The 24,426-nt window shown below is 39.6% G+C and overlaps 1 protein-coding gene across 1 annotated transcript; it reads right to left on the reverse strand.

The window, feature by feature from the left end:
• Positions 1-237: 237 nt before the first annotated feature.
• slc6a17 (solute carrier family 6 member 17) lies at positions 238-24,426 on the reverse strand. The gene is made up of 12 exons (XM_032573108.1): positions 24,010-24,426; positions 17,855-18,275; positions 11,862-12,019; positions 10,503-10,629; positions 9,485-9,666; positions 8,783-8,893; positions 7,104-7,345; positions 6,820-7,012; positions 6,340-6,532; positions 6,095-6,254; positions 5,814-5,976; positions 238-4,910 (listed from the first exon to the last, which is right to left on the reverse strand). The coding sequence occupies exons 2-12, from the start codon at positions 18,147-18,149 to the stop codon at positions 4,548-4,550; spliced, it is 2,187 nt and encodes a 728-aa protein (XP_032428999.1). The 5' UTR covers positions 18,150-18,275; positions 24,010-24,426; the 3' UTR covers positions 238-4,547.

Genomic DNA, 24,426 nt, shown 5'->3' on the forward strand with positions numbered 1-24,426 from the left:
TTCATAAACTTCTAATCTGAAGTGACTTAAACAGGAAACTTCAGTCTGATTTGATGTCAGATGACAAAGAGAAAAGCTTTTCCAAGCCTATTGTTGATATTAATTAGCTTATCTAACACCCACACAAGATGGGCACATTGAAATCCTTGTTTTATTTTGTTCTCTTTGTATTTGAAACATTACAGTTTAAATAAAAAATACATTTAAACATTGGAATAAAACAGACACACAAAACGCTCTGTTCAATAAAAGTGGTTATTTTAATTTCCTCTTCACTCCACAGTGTTTTTACACTATAGTCACTCTATCCACCAAATTAGTTAAAGTTCCTGTCTTATTGTTACAGTCATACATGTCTTCCTGATTACGTTCCCAGTTTTGCGCTGGACTTCATCACAGTTCGAGTGAAAAACACAGAGAAGAGATTGCTTAAACGTCAGTGGTCCCGCTCCACCGCAATGACATTAGATTTCATGTACTGGTTTTAGATAAGCAGCACACAACACTGAAGGAGGAGAAAAACACAGAGCGAAAAACACCAAAAACCAACACATATTTTCACTTCACACACACTCTGACGCTCCCTGTTGCTCACTCTCACACATAAACACACACGCGCACACCGACAGGCGCTCGGTTTTTAGTATCAACAACAACCACACACATAAACACCTGAAACCAACAGACACCAATGTAACAGTACCGACAGTACAAAAAAAATCCAAAAAATATCTGAGAATATACAAGTATTTACAGCTCAAGTATACACCCTGTCACTCTCACCATAGATACTCAGTGTGACTTTATCAGAATGTACATCAATATGTACAGGTTAAATACATCATCTTAAATACTATAAATATAACTATATTTGGTCACATGAAGACTATTTGCACATTTAAATAGATTTATTGGTACTATGTCTTTGTCAGCTTCATGTTGGTGACTCAGCTGAGGTGAACTCCAGAAGTTGCAGCGGACATGTGGACAAGACGAGGAGACCCTGGAGTCTTTGCTTTCAATCCTATTCATTATCAACAACAGATAACAGCTTTTTCTGCCTTAGACATCTTTGTAAATGTTTAAAGCAAAATCTACATAGATCACTGGTTATAATACCATCATCAGTGGCGGGTAGCTGGGACTGTGCTCTGACCAATATTAGACATTAGAGGGCAGTTTTGTTGCTTTTATTGATGGCAGTGCGTTTTATTGTGAAGCTGTGCTCTCAGTGTTTTTGCAGGATGCTGGATTTAAAGTAGACAATCAAAATGTCCGTTCACCAACCAACATCCTCTGACTGCAGGATCAGAGACACAACTTAAAATTTCACTCATTGTGACATAATAACTCCTGCAGGCCCACGGTTCTGTGCTATCCTAAAATGTGCTTTGACCTCAAGCTGAAGCTGCACTTTCAGATGTGTGCCTTGGTTTCAGGTGCCATTTAGAAAAAGTGTGCCTTGTAAGTTGCCTGAAATTGTCAGAAAAAGAACCACAAGCAAATTTAATAGCTCCATTCACATGTCATAAAAGGTTATTGTTATTTACCCTGACAGATAAAGATAAAGAAAGTTTAAGGGGAGTCATTTGAGAAACTTTAGCATTTCATTGTGTTGTAACAGGATAAGTGGCTTGGAATCCATGGAAATGTTGCAGATATTACAATTATTCTGCAAAAACTCCATATTTTGGCTTAAATACAACATAAATTAGAGCTTATTGTGACAGAATGGTAAAGGAATCATAGTTATTACACGAGTATATAACATCTATTAACTCTAGATGATTTTCTTGCAAAAACATGTTTTACTAAAAATCAATAAAATTCAAAGATTTTCACCACTTATTTCCTGTGCTTGTTCTTGACATTCATTCTGCGCTTTTTTTTGTTTTTGATTAATATAATCCCAAAATAAATAAATAAACACATATATAAGTATATTCTCAAATTTGTGCTTAACAAACAACTCCAGGGTCTGAATCTAATTAAAGTGCTCATGTGAACGAGACAAAACATTGTTGCAAACAAAGAAAACAGCAGAGATCAAACGACAAAAAGCATAAGGCAGACGACACAGATGCTGCTCAGACACCAAACAAATGTCTCTGATTCTGCTTCACTCCCTTTCTGGAGGCAGCCTCAGGTACTGGCGCTTTCACAGGGAGGGGCCACAGACAAAATAACACCACTGGTTCCTCTGCTGGCCAGCAGGGACACCCAGTGGCCAAATCCAGGTACTACCACTTATCTAAAACATTAATATCACATTACATTTCCACTGTCTTTCAAGATTCTACATCAAAAATAAAAAAGGCTTTGTTTTCACACTTTGGATAGCAAAAAAAGTGTAGCTTCTAGTGCTGATTAAATTATGTTGCCACAATAAGAGGAATGTACAAGACTTCAGCCCAAATCTCATCCTCTCAGGAATGAAGTGTGACTGGTCCACAGAAGCATGGCAGTGAACCACATGTAGTCAGTGCGTTGTAACAACACTGGTGAGGACTGTATGTAGGGCACGGGTAGATGTGCAGGTGGAGCAGACAAAGCAAGGTGTCCGCGCCACCGCTCCTCCTCCACATCAGATCAGAATCGGTTTCTATGGTGCATGTTGCCACGGCTTCCCCTGAGTAACGCTGCTCTATTTTTAAACAGGCAGGTATGCCAGGAGCTCTAATTCAGCGGCAGACAGCACACAGACATACAAATCTACGTGAACACTGAGCTCCTGTCCCTGTCTGCTTCCTTAAAGCAGAGGCTCATCCGCAATCCTAAACCATTCGTTAAAGGTCACGCCATGCTCAATGAGGAGGAACACTGTTGAAAAGACAAGTGTTAAGGCTCAGAGATGCTCTAAACATGGCAGGTGTCCGTGGTTCTGTGCTTGTAGAAATGACGAGGGGCTAAGGTAACCCCTCTTTCTTCTCTATTGCAGTGTGTATGCATGGGGGGTCTCCAACTATTGCACAACATATATATACAGTGTTCGAATGTACATTAGAAGGGGAAATAGAGATAGAAGGAGATTTGTGATTCAATGAGCACTGATATTATTGCTGATGCGTGATAGTCACGAAAAACTCCAAACTATAATGTGCTTGTAACACTACCAGAATCTCGCACTAGACATTGTGACGGATGAATGTTTGACCACTTTTGTTTCCACATGAACATTTTCCTGATACTTATCAGATGAAGGATGATTTTTTTTTCTAAGTCTCCTTCAATCCTATTCCCATAGCAACAATCCTCTTCAGTGAATCAGCAGAAGCACAAACTGATTCCTGAAAGCATTTCAAGTTCTGTACCAGTCAAAGCATTGTAGCATTGCCCACTGCTTAACCTCAGAGAGAGTTTATATAGAGATGCACCCATCTGAATTTTGCGGCTTATTTCTGCTCAGATTTTAGCCAATTCCCATTTCTGTTCAAGCACAGGACATTAGCAAGTAGTGGTGGTAGCATACGAAAAACAGTCTTCCTCTTGTGGATGCTCTAGGGAATTTAAACTCTTGACTCTTAAATTTCCAGGCTGTCAGTATTTCCACATGTGGCATTTCATGACTGAAAGGTATCAAAAGATTGAAACAGAGAAACATTGCAGTACTCTGTAAAGCTTTCCTGGTCTTCTACATAGAAAGTTGTACAATTATTTTTAAATTCAGCTTAAATTTGTGTTTCTCCTCTCTTTACTTTTAAAGAGAGGATGCTTAAATTGTAACACACCCCCCAAGTCATTTTTATTGCTGATAAACTTTGACAGTTTTGTGCATATTTTTTCAGTTCCGCGTTATTTTGCCTAAAACCACCTCACTGCTGGTCCTTTTTGGTCGAACAGCACGTAAGCAGTTGAATAATCCTCTTTGTTTATAGCTGTATGGCTTTTCATCACACAACCCTCCGTTTGGGTATAAAACCATCTCACTCAGACACACAGCCCCACCTGGTGGTGAGTTAGGAGTTGGAATAGTGCAGCGAGCTTCGATCGATAGAGTTACTCAGATTTGCGATTGTGTGACTTATTTGCAATGAAGACACAGAGTGGAGTGGGTCTCCTCTGCTCTGACTACTGGTGACGGTGTACTGCAGAATGGTCTTTTGATAAAAAGTTGCTATAGGTGTCTGGAAAGTCACTAAATATAGTTTATAAGTTAACAACAGTACTTCTTTAGTCCTGACCACAACTCCGCTAACCCCCTCTGCTCATCGCCACACTCGGCCCGCCTCTCTGTGTCTCTTGGCTCAGCCCACTTTGCCAAAATTTTTAAAAAATTGTCAGGGGCGGGGTTAGGCTAATCTTCTTCCCACAGTAACAACTTCCACACTTAAAAGTGTTGTCATGGCGTGTTCACTGAGCAAAAGATCAGGCTTGATTTTCTGACTGCCATATCACAAGCTGTTTTCTGTGTGCTTCTCTATTTTTTTTTCTCTGGAGGTTAAGGTGTGAGGAATGCTGCAATTGAATTTTTTCCACCTTCTCTATCTCCCTCTCCTCTAGTTGAGAGGGCTTCGTTTGTAAGCGGGAGGACGTTGGAGCTCATTAGATCATAGCTCAGACTCGGGCGAGCCAATGTTCTGGTATCCAGTCTTGGTGCTGGTGCCGTAGTTGGTGTTGGTCATCTCTTGGGTGCCACCGGGCCCAAGATAAGCGCGGTGGGCTGGCATGGGGGAGGGAACCTCGCTGGGGTTCTTGCCGAGGATGAAGCGCTGCTCGTCCTGCTCCTCCAGGTTGGAGATATCCTTCATCATGCCTTTACGGTAGGAGACCGACAGCTTGTTGGAGCCGTCGGAGACCAAGTTGAAGTGGCGGGCGATGAAGACGATGGGCAGAGGCAGCATGGCGACCACGATGAGGGCGTAGGCCATGGCTAAAGCCCATGGAGGGTAGCTGTGGAAACGCTCTGAGCCCTAAAGGTAAAAGAGAAATGGTAACGTCAAACAAAACATATTTTGGGTTAAACTCCATGCAAGTTTTTGAAAATTATGTTTAGACAAAACCCACATAGGTATCCAACTACAATTACTGGGACCCCTGGTAAACATGTGGACAAAAGGCTTAATTCATTATTATTAAGTTGCCATCTTGGCCCCAAGATGCAACTCTTAGCTACACTTCTTCAACCAGCAGTGAACTTTGGAAAGTATTTTACCTCCTTTACTGTCTTGCTAACTTATTTTAATTTAATTTAATTGGTTTATTTGGTAGGGACAGACATACAGCGACATAGACAAACTGAACAAAACAGCAGTCTCATGTTTACGTCATAGTGCAATAGCACCAGCTAATTCGCAGCACTTGTCCCTAGATGGGCTTTTTATGCCCTCTATCAGCTAAATATAGCAAACATTTACAACAATACTATAGAAACATGAAATGAAATCAATCCAACTGTTTTAGATGCAGGTAAAGATGGTCCAATTTGATGATGACTATAGTAAAATACATTCACAGCAGACCATTTCCATCAAACAGATCCTAAACTTAATGTTTTTTGACTGTAGGTACAGCCACTGTTTTTATATCTCTTAAGAAGTAAGTGCAGCACATAAAATAAAGACAAACAAATAAGTTAGTGGATCTACGCAAGTCGACTATTCATGCATGAGAAGGTTTGATGTTTCTAAGCACTTTTGTGCATCATTGGAATGAATACCAAGAAGATGGTAGCCAAAATTTTGACAACAAGAAAATTGTACATTAGAACACATCTGAAATTAATTCAAAAAATTTAATAAACCTAATTATGGTATCGCCTTTTTCCCCCCTAATATATTCTGTGGAATAAAAAGTGGCAGGCAGGAGGATCTGACCTCTTCCTCCACCCATGCGTTGTATCCTGCAGGACTGACAGACATCTCTATGACGGTTGCAACAATGAGCACCACCAGGATGGCCGGGGACACGTATCTCCACATGTAGTAGTAGAAGGCGTATGGTCTGAAACCAAGCATATCCTCCAGATCCTGCATGAATCTAAAAGTTCAAAAGAAGAATCAAGACACGACAATTAGATTTTGGGGAAAATGTTTACTTGCAATCACTTATTTTCTCACAACACACACAGTGAAGCAGTGGTTTCTAGCCACTGTACCTCTTAGTGCCATATATCCAAGCTACAGAGATGTTCTCCAGGATCACAACCACAGTGAGGGGCAAACCAGCAGAGTAGTCATCAAACATGGTGACAAAGTAGTTCCCTGAACGTTGCACAAACAGCAAGCCCAGCAGGAAGGCTATAATGCAGCAAACCACTAAAGTAGACACAAACAGGACAGAAACATGCCGTTAAAATCTGATCCCACTCGCCGACTCTGGAAAGCCAGAATGAGGACTCACCGCACAGGATCTCCTTCCGGATCTTGAAGGCGTCCAGTATGGGCGTGGTGATGCCGGTCATGGTTCCGATCATGCTTCCCAGACCCAGGTTGATCAGCATGAAGAAGAACATGACAGACCAGAAGGGGCTGGCGGGGAAATGTGTCATGGCCTCGGTGAAGGCGATGAAGGCCAGGCCGGTCCCCTGAACCGCCTGAAAGGGAGGAAGATACTGGAGATGGTCACAGCATTCAAAGGTAACACCTGAGCTGCTGAAAAAAATCAAGAAAAGGACTCAGCTATCGGTTCATTAACTATATTGCAACTGGAAACATTCACTCTGTGTAAAGTAATTGTGAATTTAAAAAAGACCAAAAAACTGGAAGCAATGAAAAGAAAATACGCTCAAAAAGGTATTGTTGTTCTTACAATCCTTTTTCCTTTACCTATTTTTTATTTCTCTACTCGTATGTTTTGAAGCAAAATCATTTTTGGTGTGACCTTATTAAGTTCGTCCTCCAGGAGGCAGGGGTCCAGACCCAGCTGGCCAAAGCTGTCCTCCTTCACTGTCTTGATGACTCCGTACATCTCTGAGTAATCCTGAGCTGTCAGGTGGGAAAAGTTGATGTGAGGAGGAATAAGCTCCCTACTCAGCACACCTGTGTTCAGGTAACCCAGAATCTTCTCTGCGTTACTGGAGAGGTAAAGATAGATGTGTTAATGATGAGTAAAAAAGGAAATCGTCTCCTGAAGAGTGACTTTTTTTTTCTATAAGACATACTCACTCGACAACACACTTCTCATTCATGACGTTGGCTTTGAAGCCCAGCACAGCAAACACCACCAAAGTGGCCAAGATGGACGTGACGAAGTTGATGATGGAAACCAGAGCTGCGTCGAAGTGGCAGTTGTTGTCCCTCTTGTTGTAGCTGGAGAACGCGATGACGCCTCCGAAGCCCAGGCCGAGGGCGAAGAAGACCTGCGTCGCTGCTTCCCTCCACACCTGCGGCTCCAACATTTTCTCCAACTGGTGAGAAGAGGAAGTGACAAGATTATAGACCATTATAGACCGTGACATAAGTACAACTCTGGACAGAAGCTTACATGCACTCACTGTGGATGTTGAATTCTGTATGAATCCTGGTCTTGTGTTGATGTGTTTAACTGTTCTTTTACCAGTAAGTTGAGAAAAATACATGCATTTTCTCTGCAAATCACTCAGATTCATTTGACTAAAAAAACAGGTGAGGTGTTTGTAAATTTATTTAAGGTTGAATCTTTACTTTTGCTTGTGTGGGGATTGGCAAAACCAATTATAATTCTCAATTTTTAAAGGGTGGCTGTATCCACATTTCAAATTGAAAAGATCCAAGCTAACATGACATTTATGCAGATAAGTGGATGCGAATGAATCTTCTGAAACTCTACATTAAATTTTGCATTATATTTACATTTATGATGTTTTTGTTATTGCCACATTAACTACAGCTAGTTTTAATCCGCAGAATGCACAAATGAAATAGCAGGAGAAAATATCTTAAGCTTTAGAAATAAGTGAATAAATTTGCCTAAAGATCTGATTTAAGCATAACTTAACTTTCACTGTTAAACCTATAAAGAGGTCACTGCATTTACAGTATATCAAATGTATCTATTGCTGTGTTTTGCACTGAAGAGTGTTTGAGTGTACTTTCAATCTCTCTTGATTGAAGTAAATTCAGGAAAGTGAACAGGTTGCTGCAGGTGATGGTAATTTGTTACTCTGAACTAAAGGGAGTATAGCTGGAGTACTTCAACATGGTTCATCTGCATGTAAATACAGATTAAATCATTTCCATTTTATTCTGATTTCGTACCTTGACAAATTACATGACTTAAAATAGTTTTCTTTACACATTTCTATATATATATATATAGAAATGTATTTTAACTCTGTGGTTAGAAATTTAGCTGAAATGTGGAATTAGTTTGAAACTTTTCATTGCATTTACAAAAAAAAAAACAACAAAAAAACATTTTTAAGGCACAAACACATACAAAAAACTGTAAATACACAAAAACATATTTGACCTCAAACTTCCACAGTCAGATCGTCAATGCTGCAAGATCTCTTTAAAAATCTCCTCATTGCAATAATTTAGATGCATTCTTTAAACTGTTTTCTGTTCCTCTGAGCATGCACTCACCACTAGAGGGGGACGCTGCTCCTTCTTACCACCTTACCTGAGTATTATTGACATTTTTATGAAATTGGATCTTAATGAGTGGTGCTTGAACTATGAGAGCCGCTGACGTAACCGTACACTCAGCTTTGAGAGGAGAGGGTTTATTCTTTTTCTTTCTCAGTACACAGCAAAGTTCTGTGATTTTTTTTACTACTTTGACATCAAGTGTAATTAATCCTGGAGTTTCTGCGTAACAATTGCTGCTTCGGTTTGGAAAAGGATCGCCTATTCTCTCTCACCTTGGGAGTGAACATGTGAGCGATGCCGTCCACCGAGCCCTTCAGCATCAAGCCTCGCACCAGGAAGCAGAAGAGCACCACGTATGGGAAGAGAGAGCTGAAGTACATCACCTAAAAGAGGGAGAGAAAGTCAACCACATCACACACTGTTGCCATGGACACGCTTTTCTGAGACCTCACACATAGAGGGAGAAGTGCAATCAAACCCACTTCCACACACGCTCCCAGAGCTGCTCTGTGTTTGCTTTAAACCAAATCTGTGAGATGAGCCCATGAGGCTAAAATCTTTCCCGCTGCATCAAGACGGACTCGCTAAAGAAATGTGTCAGATCTGGACTGGATGCAGTGCAGTGATATGCTGCATGACTCATAATTTGGCTCGAGAGCACGGCGTGTTGAAGCTAGCGACTACACAGCTGAATCAGTTGTTCCTTGGTTCGGCTTAAGCTTATCAATGTTGCATGTCCCTGGCTTCCATAATCTAGATGAGGTCCAAAAATAGACGCGTGCGGATGAGGGGCTTAGTATTTTACCTTTGCCCGGCAAACAAAGTCAGAAAAGCCCTCATGGATATGGATAAATCAGTGATTAAAAACGAGGAGCTTTGGCCAAAAGGATTTGTTATCATGGTGTGTGAAGAAATAAATGAAATGAAAGAATCGGTGTGTGCAGGCTGCATGTTCAGCCAGAAGAGCTGCCCACCTTCCCAGAGGACTGGATGCCCTTGATGACGGCCAGGCAGACCAAGATCCAAGCCACCAGCAGGGACAGGGTCATCTTCCAGTTCAGGCCACCGGTTTCATCGATGGTGCTGGTGATGTTCAGAGTCTGGCGGTACCAGAAGTAGGTGGTGGCTGAGCTCTTCTCACATTCTGGCTCCACAACTAGATCAGCAGCAAGGAAAAGGAGACAGATTGACCTCTGGATGTCAACTGGGTCAATTTAACATCCTAACCTAAACTATTCAGCTCAGTTTAGACGAGGTCAGTTTTGGCTTCGTCAGCCCAGAACAGTTTCTTCATGATGCCCTTTGTTAGGTGACTCCTTAAGGCAGCTGGACAGAGGTTTAATTAGGGAGTATCAGAGTAAAAAGTCAAAATACAAATGCGTGGCAGACTTTTCAGATACTATGAGAGTAAGAAACCTTTTAATCATTTTCCTTGCATATCACCCTCATGTGTAGCTTGTGCTGGTTTGTCACATAAGATCCCCAAAAAATACATTGAATTTTCCTGTCCTTAACATGGCGGATTGTGAAAGATTTAAGGATTATGAATAATTTTGCAAGAGCAATCTACTTCCGATTCTAAATTAGATTCAGAGCTGACACTGAATTTCACAGTGTCAATAAGGAGTCTTGGCAACAGCTGCTGCCACCAGCTGGTCAAAGTGCCGACCCAATCAGCTGGGTCAAACCGGCTAATGAGCCTTCACAACAGAGCTGTCCGTACAGTGACCTGCAGAGAGGCCTCAGCCGCTGCAACAGCTCAGATGACTTTCTCCTGTAGAGGCTGCTACAATGCAAACATGTTCTGCAGCTTTAAGCACAGCAATGGTAGGTCTCTCTCTCTCTCTATGTGTGTGTGTGTGTGTCTGCTGAGTCTAACTGCAGAATAAGAAAAAGCTCTCAAGGACCCATTTCTGTTTCTTTTCCCTCTGTTTTGTGCTGGCAGCCTCTCAACGTGAGGTGGGTGTTTGAATTTTGCATTGACAAACTCACTGGCTTGGGTTCCGTTTTTCCTGATGGGGCATTCGGCCCATGGCAGAGGATACTGAAACGACTGGAAGAAATAGAAGATGCTCCAGCCGATAATGACGTTATAATAGAGGCCAACAAAGCCGCAGACCTGCAGAGACAACAGAAAGGCGAGTTCATTTAACGGCACACGGCGTGTCGAGGTGAGGCAGGGCACAGACAAACACACAGCAGCTCAGAGCAGCTTAAGACGCGGCGCGTATGAATTATTGAGCTGTTTGCTCTCTCCGCCAAGCCTGTGGTCCTCAAAGAGGCGGTATTTATAGACGCTGGAGCTCCCTCTGCCACACGCCTCGCTGCCCTCGGACACGGCTCCACATCCCCTCGTTCGCATTAGACTGATGAAATTCGTGTCAGGATGACTGGCACACAGGGAAGCGACTCGGGTGCAGACAGGCTGTTATAAGCTGCCGATGATAATGTGATGCGGACAAGACGGGTCAATACTGCTGATGATGAGGAGGACAGACTGTGGCACAGATCAGACATGGAGGTTTTCTTAAAGCAACTAGAGGTCATTTGGCTCAGAGGGAAATATTGTACAGCAGAATTGATGACTCTGTTGTTTAAACAAAAAAGAAAAGGGATGTTTTTATAATACGAGGATTTTTAGGTGATTTATGAGTCATTAATAGGTCTGTAAAATTTATTTTGTTGATTAAATTTAAATATTCACATCTATAGAAAAGAATAAAGACTAATGTGTGTAGTAACATTTACTCAAGAAGGTTTTGGGAGAAAAAAAGTTTATTTCTGGTGTAATTGTACTGCCTCACAGTTTTCCTTTTATCTGACAGATATTATTTTGAACTAATGATACTCTTAGACTTTCTGGCGGAAAAATAAGATGAAGTAATTAACATATATATATATATAATTATTGAAAATTAAATATAATTGTCACTAAAACCCACATTTATGTACTTTTATTAGTTTGATGTAATATTCTAATTTTAAATATAAGTGTAACATTTTTAGATTTAACAGAAAGAAAGACTTACAAACATCCATCTGTGAGTAATTCATCTCTATAGATCTGGTTTGACTTAATGACAAAGTTCCTGGAATAAATGGGCTTTTAACATTGTGAATGGCTCTGTGTATATTAGCCACTGTGAGTTTTGTTTTCAAAGGTTTTATGTTGTAAACTTTTTTTTTTCTTTAGCCTGAGTTCATTATTTTGTAGTTTTATTTTGTAGCAATGTTCATTTTTATAAATTTTTTTTACTCCACTATTAAAAAATGTGCATTGTGACCCGCTTGCCGCAGAATGCCCCAGTCTGATCCAACCTGGGTTAATGTGAACTGACATGATAAACTCACCATGAGGCTGGAAACGCCGATGCCCCCCAGCTGAGGGTAAACATAGTTCCACACCCCGATGCTGCCACGCCTGATCCGCTGACCGACTGCTAACTCCAGGAAAAACAAGGGGATGCCGATGAGGAGGAGGAGGATGAAGTAGGGCACTAGGTATGCACCTGACAAAGAGAGGACAGGGGGGGTAAACATGGCAGCATGTTTATTTATATAAAGGTTTCAATGTGGGGAAATATGAAGCCTCTTTTAGAAGCAGCAGAGGAAACATTGTCTGGTCTGTTCTCTCCTCTCCCTTTTATTTGCTCTAATATTTGGTTTTCTCCTGTCCTCTTTCAGTTCAGCATCCTCTCAACACTTCATCATGACCCTCTTTTTCACAGAAGGGGGGAAGAAAAAAAAAAAGAAAGCACAGACGGCCGTCACAGACAGCAAGTCACATCCAGTCCTGCTTACGTCAAGAAATGAAGAGGAACCATGGCGACAGAAGCATCTGAAGCCAGAGACGTGGTTCACAGTGGAAAAGACTTCATTCATGTTTTACCTGACGCTGACAACAGGATCAGCCTGACGGAGAGAGCAGGAACCAAACCAAACAATGAAACATGATATGACAGCCATGTCTTTAATACAGAATCTTTTTTGATATCTCCACTGGTCAGGCTGAACAGGCTGCATAATGAACAGATGCAAGTTAATATTTGTCATAAAAAAGATAAACTACAAAGATCTTCTTACTGGAAGCCATTTTGGTGTCAAATCCACACATAAATTAAATCACTTCAGGTAAGATACTAGTGCTAGAGATTGGTTGAATGCATGAAAATAGAGTTTTGCTGTTCTGCTCTTCTTTCAGACAACCTTTTATTCTACTACAGAATATTTTGCTTCGTTTTGTACAAATTTAAGCAATCAAAGGCTTCATTTTCTTTACTTCAAAGCTGCACAATATTCTCATCGCAATATCAATAAGTGCAATACCGTAATGACTTATTACGTCTTGTGCTGCAATATTACTGACATTCAAAGTAAATCTATGCTCTGAATGCCCATTACATGCTTGTTCCGCTGAATGGACTCATTTCTGCTACTTAAGTTCATTTTTAGCCTCTATGACACTGAAACGTCTGGAGAGTTTGCAGGCACTTTCTGACGATCACATCAAAATACAAAAGTAAGCAAAATCTGGGTTAATCTTAATGTCACACACTATTCAGAAAAATAATCACAGTTACTGGTTTTACACATTATTCAATGTATTTACATGTCACCATAGAAATCTACGTGCTAAAAGTTGCTTGCAGTGTCATATTTTGTGTTCTGGCACAACCCAATGCAGCTGAAGTGCGATATTTTACTGCCAAAGTATGGAGAGCAGGAGATTCTGACAATGACTGACTAAATGGAGGGGTTTAAACACAGAGGAGGAGGATTAGTGGAGTGAAATGTGTGAGTAATTGTGCTGATGTATGACAGCTGTGAGAGAACGCGAACCAGGGCTGATATGACATAAAACTGACACAGAGAACATTATCTGAAAAGAAAATAACTCAACACAAACCGAAATATAACATAAATCCCAGGTATAATATGAGAACACTGACGTGAGATTACAGAGGGATAAAAAACTCAAAATCTGGAAGATCATGAAATATAAATGCTTTGGTTTGATCAGAGTTAGACTCATTTCTTAAGAGTTGCCTGGTCCAACCAAGGATCAGGATCACAAGAAATGGAAATAGAGTGAAATATAAAGTCTTTAGAAAAAACATAGTTTTATTAGATTTTTTTTGTGAGATTTGAGCACCTGTTGTTTCCATTAAAAATGCATTAAAACTCAACTATCAGGAGAAATAACATCGACATAACTCCAACAGAGGAACCAAATCAAACCATGAGAGAAACAGAGATCTGGGTGAAACTGACCTTTTGCCATTTCACATGTTAGCATTTCATCCCTGTAAGCAAACCATTTTGTTTGCAGCTGATGAACTTCTACATATCAGTTTAAGATAAAACAGGGTGAAATGAAACATTATTACCTGCTGCTTGCATAGACAGTTTTCTTGCAGCGTCGTCATAACAGAGACATCGTCAAAATAACAACCACAGGAAATTAATCAAATCTAAAAACTCATAAAATGGATCAGATAAAAATGCAAAATGACATAAAATGTCCAAAACTTCCATACTTCTTTTGTTGTAAGATTACGTTGCTTGGTTATTTTCTTAACCAAGTGTTACTTTGACACATCATTTATACTGTATTTAATTAAAATATAAAAATGATGCATAGAGGAGCATCAGCAAAAACAATGTTCTATTACAAATCAAGTTTTGACATATTTGACATATTTTTGGTGGAAATAAGCTGCCTTGCTGAATGGTAAAGTACTTTAAAGAGTACTTAATATATATACTAATATTAATTTCTGCCATAAAGTTAAACTGAGCGTCAACTTGACTACAAAGAGGCATCAGAGAATCACCAAAATAGCACAAATTGTTTTCCTTATCAGCGGAACCAAGGAGGACAATAAAGCTTCATAAACTGAGTCATCCTTTAGATTGGGAATCTGCACAGAAATACATTCAACGGCTTAAATCTGCACACTTTAGGCTCTAAGATACATTTAATGCAAACCCTTCCCACACAAGAAATCAACAATGTCTAAAAGCCCGAAGCATTTGTATTTATTCTTGAACTTCCTTCTTAGTCATCATCCACCTTCTCATTTCATCATAATAATAGTAAATCAAGCTGCCAAACACAATATGCCGAGAGAGCTTTAGGAACCATAACAGACTGAGGCTTTTTCAGCTAACATTTCTCTGCTTCTTCTTCTCAGTGAGGACTGAATGCCTAATCCCATCGCTGCTGAGGGTGCATGTTGACTAATTCAGACAAATGCTGCAGAGCCTGCAGCTCTGACTTGGTAAGAGAGGTTTGCTGTCTGTGTGTCAGGTGTGATTTCCAACACACAAACAGCCAAAATGGTTCCTGTTGACTTTGTCTGGAGCAAATTCTTTTTGTATCGTGTTAAAGCAAATTCATTCAGTCTCTTCTAGGCCTCAGTATTAAGTAAACTACCAACTGGACGCCTGAACTTAGACCCTCAGGGACTGGGAAGTCTGCTTCTGTGGACAACTAAACCAACATCACACTATGCAATCTGTAGCAAACACATCGATCTCAAAGTGGAGGCTTCAAATGTAAATATGTTTAATTGTAAAGTTGTGAATACTGTAAATTACATCCTTCAACTCAATCAGTTTTAACAACAGTGAGACTTACAAGCTCCACAGACTCCATGCACTGAAGGAAATGCAATAAAATTGATTTTTGAGTGATTTTTAGCTGATTAGACTTATTTTAAAATTCACCAGTCGTCATTAAGCTCATATACAGTAGATATCCTCCTTTCATGTTTTTGATGCATCTGACACGCTTTTCGTACTTGATAAGTTATTTACATTCAAACATTTTTATTTAGTTGTTACTATTTTGTAGAAATTCATTTTCACTTTGACATTGATTTTTTTTTAAAATAACTTCTTTTGTCAATAAAGGTCAAATTTTGTTGATGATTAATTTCTAAAAGGGAATAAAAGGCTAACACATGCAGGTTTTTCCAGGTAAACATGCTTTTAGTCACTGATAAAATGTTATTAAATATTATTTACCATTTCATTATTCATTACTATAACAGAAATAACTTGCTTAACTCCAGTTGAAGATCCAATTTCTCCAGTTTCTTTCAAAGACATTCACTTTGATAAGCACCAGGTTTGTTTATTTATGGTGACATCCTAGCAAAGACGCCACCACTAAATCATGAATTAATTGTGATTAAACACATTTCTGGTTCAGTTTCATCAGACACACCTGGGCTAAATTACTGCCAGTCAAATTCTTAAAATAGAACAAGTCTGACAACTTGAAGAAGGCAACAATCCCCCCCAAAAAACAACAAAAACTGAACAGAACAGCATCTAAACACTGCAGCCGTCACTTGCCTCATTTACACAAAGGAAATTGGCATTTTCAAGGTAAAGCAAGCGATTCATCATTTATCGTTCTACAAAAAGTAGAATTCAAGCCCATGTGCTGAAAAAAAACAAAAACAAAAGCCGATGTCACATTTGACAAAAGAAACATTGTGATGATCTCCAGGAGTTTTGGGAAAGTATCCTGATGAGACAGCATTTTGAAAAAATTGTGTTGTGATTAAATCTGACGTGAAGCTATCAGAGAGCATTTCAGATAAAGGACGTCATGCCTGCAGCCTTACGGTTGTAGTTTGATCATTTGCGTCTGCTCTGCTTCTTCAGGACCTGGACAACTTACAACTGATGGACCGGCCAATGAAATGTGCTCTCAACAGTAAATCCTGCAGGATTTCAGTTTGCTACCTTAACCTCAAGCACACTTGGATTGTGCAGCAGAACAACGATCCAAAGCAAATCAGGAAAAAGCACAATTTTTTTTTTTTAAATTACGGTTGGACTTAAATCCAATGGAGTTGATTTGGAAACCCTTAAGACAGTCTGTTCATGTCTGATAATTCTCCAATTTAGCTAAATCAAAATAAAAAAAATCTAAAATATTAGTGTGCTCTTGATGAGAGGACGTGAACTTCTTACTGGAACTTATTATTGATTGGCTTAAGTCTCTTATTCATGGCTTCTTTCCACAGATATCTGTTTTCACTCATCATTCGTGGAAAGCCCTGACTAAAAACTCTATTATAGTGACATTTAAACAAGGAAAATATCTTATACCAATCAAAGGAAAGAACATTAACAATATTCTAAATATTAGTCATATGATACGTCATAATTAATAAACAGAACAAACAGTTCTAAATCTGTGGATTTCAGAAATACATTAAAGGTCTGTCCTCCTTTAAGTGAAAAGAGAAACTCCATTCATCCACACACTGGCTCAGTTCCTGCAGGACTGTGAGAAGAACAACTTAGAAAGTCATATTTCAGATTTTCAGGACAAATATTACATATTGAATATATTTCAAATATTAGACACAATAATTTTGTTATGCAAGATCATCCAGAGGTAAAAAACAGATCACATTTTTAGCTGTTTGGATGAATAAAAAGATTTTCAGACTAGATAGAAAGTTGTTTTTTGCATATACAGCATATAATTATCCTGTTTTAGTTCATCTCAGTAATATCAAGACGTCTTGTTTATGCTTGGCTGTCAAGATCTGTGTTTTTCTGTGTATTTATTTTGAGTTTTCTGTGTCCCTGAGTATTCGTGTTGTCCTGTCTTCCCCTTGATTGTTTCCCAGGTGTGTCTCGTTTCTGTGATTACCCTCCCGTGTATTTAATGTCACCTGTGTCTCAGTGTCTCTGTCGGGTCCTTGTCAATGTCCATGCGTGTAGCCTGTTGCTACCAGTGCTGAGCCCTAGCCTTCCGCTCTACTGTGCTGCCAGGTTTTGTGGACTTTTGGAATTATTTAAGCCTATTTTCATCATTAAACTTCCATCATTCGTCTCATCTGGGTCTGCTGCGTTTCCCTCACCGCTTCCACCACAACAGTTCATGACATTGGGTTTCTTAATGATGACTTTTTTTGTGTGTAAACAGACAGTTTATTCAACAGGAGTTACATTTCCTGTAGTTATTTGAATGGCTCTATGATCTGTTGCGAATTACCTTGTAAAATAAATCAGCAGATCACTGGATTTACCACTTGTCATAAATATGTGAGCATGTTAAATCAAATCATAGCAGAACAAACGGTTTCAGGGCAAAGATGCAGCACTTTAAGGAATTAACCAGGAGATTTAACCAGTGAGTTAAAGCTTTGTCTATGGTTGCATCTCGTTCAATTCACATTAGTAGCCTTAATTTGACATAGCTGGCCTATTTAGAACCTGAACCAGAACCAGAAAGAACAAAACTACAGTCTACTGGCAAGGTTTGCTTATTTAAAATGGACAACAAACTCTCACACATGCAATCATCCATTTACCTCCACCGTTCTTCTGGCACAGATAGGGAAACCTCCAAACGTTTCCCAGACCAACCGAGAAGCCGACCTGAGCGAGGATGTACTCCAGCTTGTTGTTCCACGCCGGCCGACCGTCCTCGGCGTCCTGCTCGGGGAGCAGAGACCTTCCTGGGGCGGTGGATCCGGGACTCAGACCCATACTCATCTGACTGCTCTTATAGTCCATGGGGTGCTCCAGGGACAGAAGGTCAGCCACGGACTCTGTGACCGGCTCATTGCTGTGCTCCCGCTGAGTCACCTTGGTGTTTTTTGGCATGGCTGCTGGAACAACGGAGTTCCTTCAGAGGGGAGGCTGACGACGGGGAGCGAAGAGGAGAACGTCCGGCAGGAGAGCGGCCAAGTTGGACTGTGTCGAGATGAGAAAGTTGTGCTTTTCCTAAATCTGTGAAGAATAGAACAAAATGTCATATTTTACGCAAAAAGTGTATTTTTAAGAAGTTTAAGTCTTATATTGTTAATTTGAAAGTAAACCAGCATGACCAAACTTTTAAGTTCAACTGAGACTGAGCTTTACCACTTTATTTTGGAAAATTCCCAAGTTTTCCAGTATTGCTTTTTATTGCTTCAGTCAGACTTGGATGGAGTCAGACTTGAGTCCAGCCAGATAAAAGTATTCCCACAGCACCATACTGACACCATGATGTTTCAAAATGAAGAAAGCACATTCAGGATGTTTCTGTAGCTCAACCTTTTGCATGACGACCAAAACATCCCTTCTTGGTCGGATCTGAGTCGAATCTTGTCCATGTTTAGTGTTTTCCCTGCATGCTTTGTGGCAATCTGCACATCAGATTTCTAATGACTGTCTTTCAGCTATGGGTTTCTCACTGCCACTGTTCCATAAAGTACTCCATAAAGTGGAGTTTATTGACCAGTTGACCTGTTGACTGAGTGATTAATCTCTGAGATTTTACCATAGTCCTCGTTACCTCATTTAAGCTGGACTTTTATGTTTCTGGTAGGTTTTCAGGTCTGTATACTCTTTTATTTTCAGATGATGGGCTGAACAATATTATCTTACAACCAAACCCTGATTTAAACTTCTCCACAGCTTTATCCCTGGCCTGTCTGCTGTGTTTCTGGTGTCTATGAATTTGTTTGTTCACCAATCTCCTCTAACGAACATCTGAGGCCTTCAACAAACAGCTGGACTCACACTGAGACTCAGAGACACGAAGGTGGACTTCACTGACATCTGAAGACAATTAGCTGCTCTTGTAACATGACACAAGGTACAGAAAATTATTAAATAACAAGCAATTGCAAAAGCATAAAACACATATCTTTCACAGGAGATCAATTATGTCTGAAAGTCCAGGATATGTGTTCTTATTCCTAACATTTCCTCACCAGATCACTAGTTTTCTGATGAATCAGTGATTGGATCTGTCTCAGAAACGTTGAATGAATGACTTAAAATCTTAAAATAAAATATGTAAAGTATAATATTACTTGTGAAAAAATGTCTAACTGAAATGAAATGAAAAAGCAGACATAGACTTTTACTGAAACTATATAAATGAACAACAAGCAGTTAAGTTTTTTTTAAAACCTGAAGTATTTTTAAATGGCAGCACTTTCTGTAATCCACTTCATTACAGCAGATAAATCTCCCAGACTGAATTACAATCCATTCCACAGTAAAGCCCATTATACCAGAGTTGAGTCATGTGAACAGCAGTGAATGGTCTGTGTGTCTCTCAGGAGAATGCAGCACAACTAAACTAAACTCTCTGAGCACAAATTTAATCAGCTATTAATGACATTATTTTTTTCTTATCAGGAGCTTTTACACGTTGTCAACAGTTTTTTTTTTTTTGGAATATTGTGTGAAACAATGTGACATTCTGGAATAATGTTGAATTTCTACTAGTTGAGAAAAGCATGATGGTATCTGTGGTATCTGGCAAATAGAACCTTATCTACTTAACAACAAAAGAGATACTGTAATCGATTAGTTTTATTGTCCTACATATATGAGAATTTCATAACCATTAACCGATTAAACCAGTAATCCACTGGTTTAGCATTGGTCTGTCCAGGTAAGCAAGCAAAACCTCATCTGTTTTCAATGGTTCCTACATTCATTCATCCATTGTTGCTTTATTATGTTTTTTTTATCACTCTATATTTTGCAGACAGGAGAAAGGAAAATTGAGAATCATTTTTACTATTTGCACAGCCCACATTTAATAAAGTAATTCCAATAATTATTTCAACAAATAAACAACAAATTGTCAACACTTAAATTTCACACCTCACTCATGCAGGAGTTTGTTTTTCGTTTTTTTTTTTTTTTTTTTACAAATGTTCACTTCTTCATCGCGGCAAAATCCTTGAATGAACTTTTTAAATATTTCAAATGTTTTGCTTCTGTTTTCACCTTTGAACATAAATAAAGCTACATGGAAATGTACTCAAACTAAACTGAAGATAGTCTGCTTTGGGAACACTTATTGCTCTTTTTGCATTACAAAAATTTGATTTGATAACTTTCTATATCAATTTCCACAAAATTTCCACACATCGTGGGACTAACAGATCCATAAGTATCTGGTTCAATGTGCAAATGTCTTCATGTAATATTTTTTAGTCATTTTCATTTCCTACCATATGGTAAACACAGAGCAATTCAGCCTTGCAGATGTGGAATTAAATGAATTAGATCTACAACTTCAAAAAGCTAATTTATTTCAGTTTTTAATTTCAAAATGTGAAACTCATGCACATCAATTAAAAATAATTCAATGGCTCGTTTCTATTAATTTCGATGGCTTAAGTTTAAGGAATACCCAAAACATGATTTCTCTGAAAATTTGATGATTTCATAGGATCATTAAAAAACTTTTTAATGCAGACATTTTATGTTATAATCATGCTACAGCAGACAAAATCATGAAACCGTTGTCCAGGAGTTTCTGTCTCGATCTGAGATACAGATTGCTGAAAGGAGGGTAAAACCTGACTGTTCACAGATTGTGGTATTCAGGCATGTTATTGGAAAGTTTAGTGGAAGTAAAAATCTCCTTAAGACTGATAAAGAAAGGGCATTAAAGATTATAGGAGAGACTGACAAAGTGAGGACTGAGTTGATGCTATAAAAGTAATCGCAACATAACATAATCAATGTGTTTAGAAATTAAAGATTAAATTTTTAAACTGAATTGGTGAAATATGTTTTTGATGGTGTTGTAATTAAATAATAGGCACCTGTATATTCTAATTTGGAAAGTAAAAACAATAATATATATCTTACATATAAAAACTGGGACAAAATCATTGCAGAGAAACTATGGATTTCCACTGAAAACAGAAACAGAGCTTTTGTTCCAATGTTTCCTCTCATCTGTCATTAAGCTTGTGTTAAAACTCACTAAAGAACCCGAAAAAAATCCCAAGCTCCAAAATATTAAATGCACATATTTAGCTCCAACATTATACATTTGAAACAAGTGTTTGAAATGTACAGGGAGCCACAAAGAGTAAGTTAGCTGCTGTTATGCTAATTAACTACAGGTTGGCTAAAGAAAGCCTAACACATTACTGACACAGGTGACTTTTGTTAAATGCCAGAACAGCAGCTGCACAGGTAGAAAATAAATGAGCAAACTTTCAAAGCTGAGGCCTCGTTTGGCTGTGAGACTTTTTGCTCAAGGGCAGAGGAGAAAAGTCAGAGGTGTTTGATCTGAAGACAAGGAGCTTAATTTGAAAACACATGCAGCCGACAAATATCTGAGCCCAGATTCCAGTCAGAGTCACTCCTTAAGAACGGTAGCCTGATGTTTGAGGTCATCTGAGGGGCTGAACTAGTAGCTCACGCATCACATTCCTCAGCAGTCACGACACACACGTGACTTCGAGGCAGGGCGCACGACGCACATTCTGGGACTGCAGCCCACAACTACTACACTGATTCATCCACAAGATCCACGTGAAGAAAGAGGCTCCGATTTTATCTGTGCATTGTTTTCAGACAGATAGAAAAATCAGGAAAGTGGGCAACTACCCAAAATGTAGTGATTGGGTGATTTATAAGGGGGTCCTCTAATGCAGAGGTGTCAAACTCAGTTTCATTTTGACCCATATCAAAACTCTGAATGTTCTTAAATAAAACCCACTAAACTGTTAAAACATTAGTAAATAGCAGTTCCTCCGGAATTTTGTGATTGTTTTTGGAATCAAAATCACAGTTGGAAATATTTGCAAGGAATTCTTTCTATATTTACATTAATCTATGATGTTAAATGTGACTTTTTATTACTCGCCGGACTATAACTTGGCATCAAGTAAGACTGAGGCAGCAGTGAATCAAACCCAATGTCTTTGACCAATTTTGAGAAAAAGTTGCAGTAAAATAAAAAAAAGAAAGTGATATTTGTTGATTTTGTGTGAATTTTGTGGATTTGTGAAAAACTGGCGTTACTTATTGATGTGATTTTGAGTCTAGAGGGCCACATAAAAAGCTACGGCGGGCCAGATTTGGCCCTGGGGCCTTCAGTTTGACACATGTGCTCTAATTGTTTCCCAAAATAGTTTCAATTATGTTGAACAACTGAACAGGAAAGAAAACAGAAAGTCCAATTCAAGCAATGATAAGTTTCCAATTTCTCAAGTTATTGTGCAACTAAAGACAACAAAATGCCTCCCATTGATGTTTTGTGCCACTGTGCAACTTATACTCAATATAAACATAGCTTATATGTGTCAAAAGACTAAACTAAACACTACACATTACCCTGAACACACAATCCCAAGTTGACACATGGTGGTGGCAACATAATGCTGTGGGGATGCCATGCTTTAGCTGGAGCAGGGACGATGGTCAGAGGGCAAGTGCAGGGTAATCCTTATGGAGAACTTGCTAGAGAATGCGGCTTCCAGCAGGAATACAAACCCAAACATACAACCAGAACCACGAAGGAATGCTTTGGATCAAAACATATTAATGTCTTAGAATGGTCAAGGTGTACATGAGCAAAGCTGTTAGAAATATACCCCAAAAAGCTGTTATTGTAGAGAACGGTGGGTAAATAATTGACAAAAGGGAGCAAACTATCATTTTCCTTCCACTTCATAATGATGCACTACTTTTTGTTTGTTTATCTCATGAAATTCCTCTAAAACATATTGAAGTTGTGGTGGTAACATGACAAAATACAATTAAAAAATAAATAAACAACCGGATATAAATACTTTTGCAAGCCCCCCAAAATGTTTCATATAGAGGGTGGACAGGATTGTACCAAGTCCTCCAACAGGCTGATGTGCCGCTTCATCCTCCTACATCCCCGAGTTTCCACAGACCCCCCCTGGAGTTGATGATGCAACCAAACAGGTTCCTCATGACGCTTTGCTCCACTTGCATCTGCTGTGGTTGCCTAGCGATGGGCTCTTTCTGAAAAATTGAAATCCCATCTTCGCAGCATCAGTGCTCCTCTACGTCTCGCTCTCTCCCTTTCCCTCCTCTCATTATCTCAAACGGTCAGACAATGATACATCCCCCGAAGAATGGCTGCAAATAACAAGAAGCTGCATGTGACAAAAGTGAAGTGTGTGAGTGTGTGTGGAGGGGGAACGTAGAGTGGGTGATGGATCTGCAGTCGCATCTTTTGCCAATATCTGTCAGGGAGGCAGCCATCACGCACGGCTCATCTCATCTGTTAGGCTTTTTTAGATCTGAATCCAACTCCAGGCTGAAAATGGAGTCAGTGCAAATCAGACTCTATTTGATTGGATGCTGAACTGAATGTTAGATCAGGACAACAGCTGACTGAGAATAACCAGCCGTCAGTCAGGCGAGTGCTGGAGGACAGATTCCGTACGTGGATACAACCTCCGTCAAGGTCAAAGTAAGCCCCTAACAGCGACGCAGGGACGCAAGCAGAAGTCAACATAAAACTGAGCGTCGGAGAGGGAGGATTGGTCAGCATAAGCGTTAATGCCGCGGCCGAATAACTGGGCTGTTCGTCAGGTGAGGAGCTGAAAGCTGCCACTCCTCTCTGTCTATTGATATGACCAAAAGCGCCTCGCAAAAACTATAATACACACAGAAAAACTAAATGCTGAACAGAAAAAGGAGAAAATGGAGCACACTAAGGATGTGGGTTAGTTCTTACCTTCTTTGCGGTCTGCGAATCTGGTCGGTGTGGCTGCATAAATCCTGGGTGAATGTGTGCTGCGTTCATTCAGCCACCGTCTCTGCATGCAGCATTTCTACGCGCTGCTAGATGCAAACTCAACGGAGAGCCTCCAGCCGCGCACAGCACACGGTGCGTAAAGTCTGACGCAGGAGCTCAGCGCCAGCCACAAGTTCCCTCGCTTAAAACTGCGATTAACCTCCTATTGCCTCCGTTTGTCTCACTTCTCCTGTCGGATGATGTTCCGGATGCTCTTCAAACGACTTTCTCTCACTCGCGCCTCTGATTTCCACGTGGTTTTCAGCCGTGTTGTGGGGCGAAATAATAATAATGATAAAAAAAAAAAAAAACATTACTATGGAAAGTCACGACGAAGTCTGACGCAGGTTTGACTCA

Source organism: Xiphophorus hellerii, chromosome 1, assembly GCF_003331165.1.
Source record: "Xiphophorus hellerii strain 12219 chromosome 1, Xiphophorus_hellerii-4.1, whole genome shotgun sequence".
Taxonomy (NCBI): domain Eukaryota; kingdom Metazoa; phylum Chordata; class Actinopteri; order Cyprinodontiformes; family Poeciliidae; genus Xiphophorus; species Xiphophorus hellerii.

Coding starts and splice junctions, on each gene's coding strand:
- slc6a17 (XM_032573108.1), bottom strand. CDS start 18,149: ATGCCAAAAAACACCAAGGTGACTCAGCGGGAGCACAGCAATGAGCCG. Junction 7,013..7,103: donor AATGAGAAGTGTGTTGTCGA/GTGAGTATGTCT, acceptor TTACCTCTCCAG/TAACGCAGAGAAGATTCTGG. Junction 5,977..6,094: donor TGGATATATGGCACTAAGAG/GTACAGTGGCTA, acceptor TTGAACTTTTAG/ATTCATGCAGGATCTGGAGG.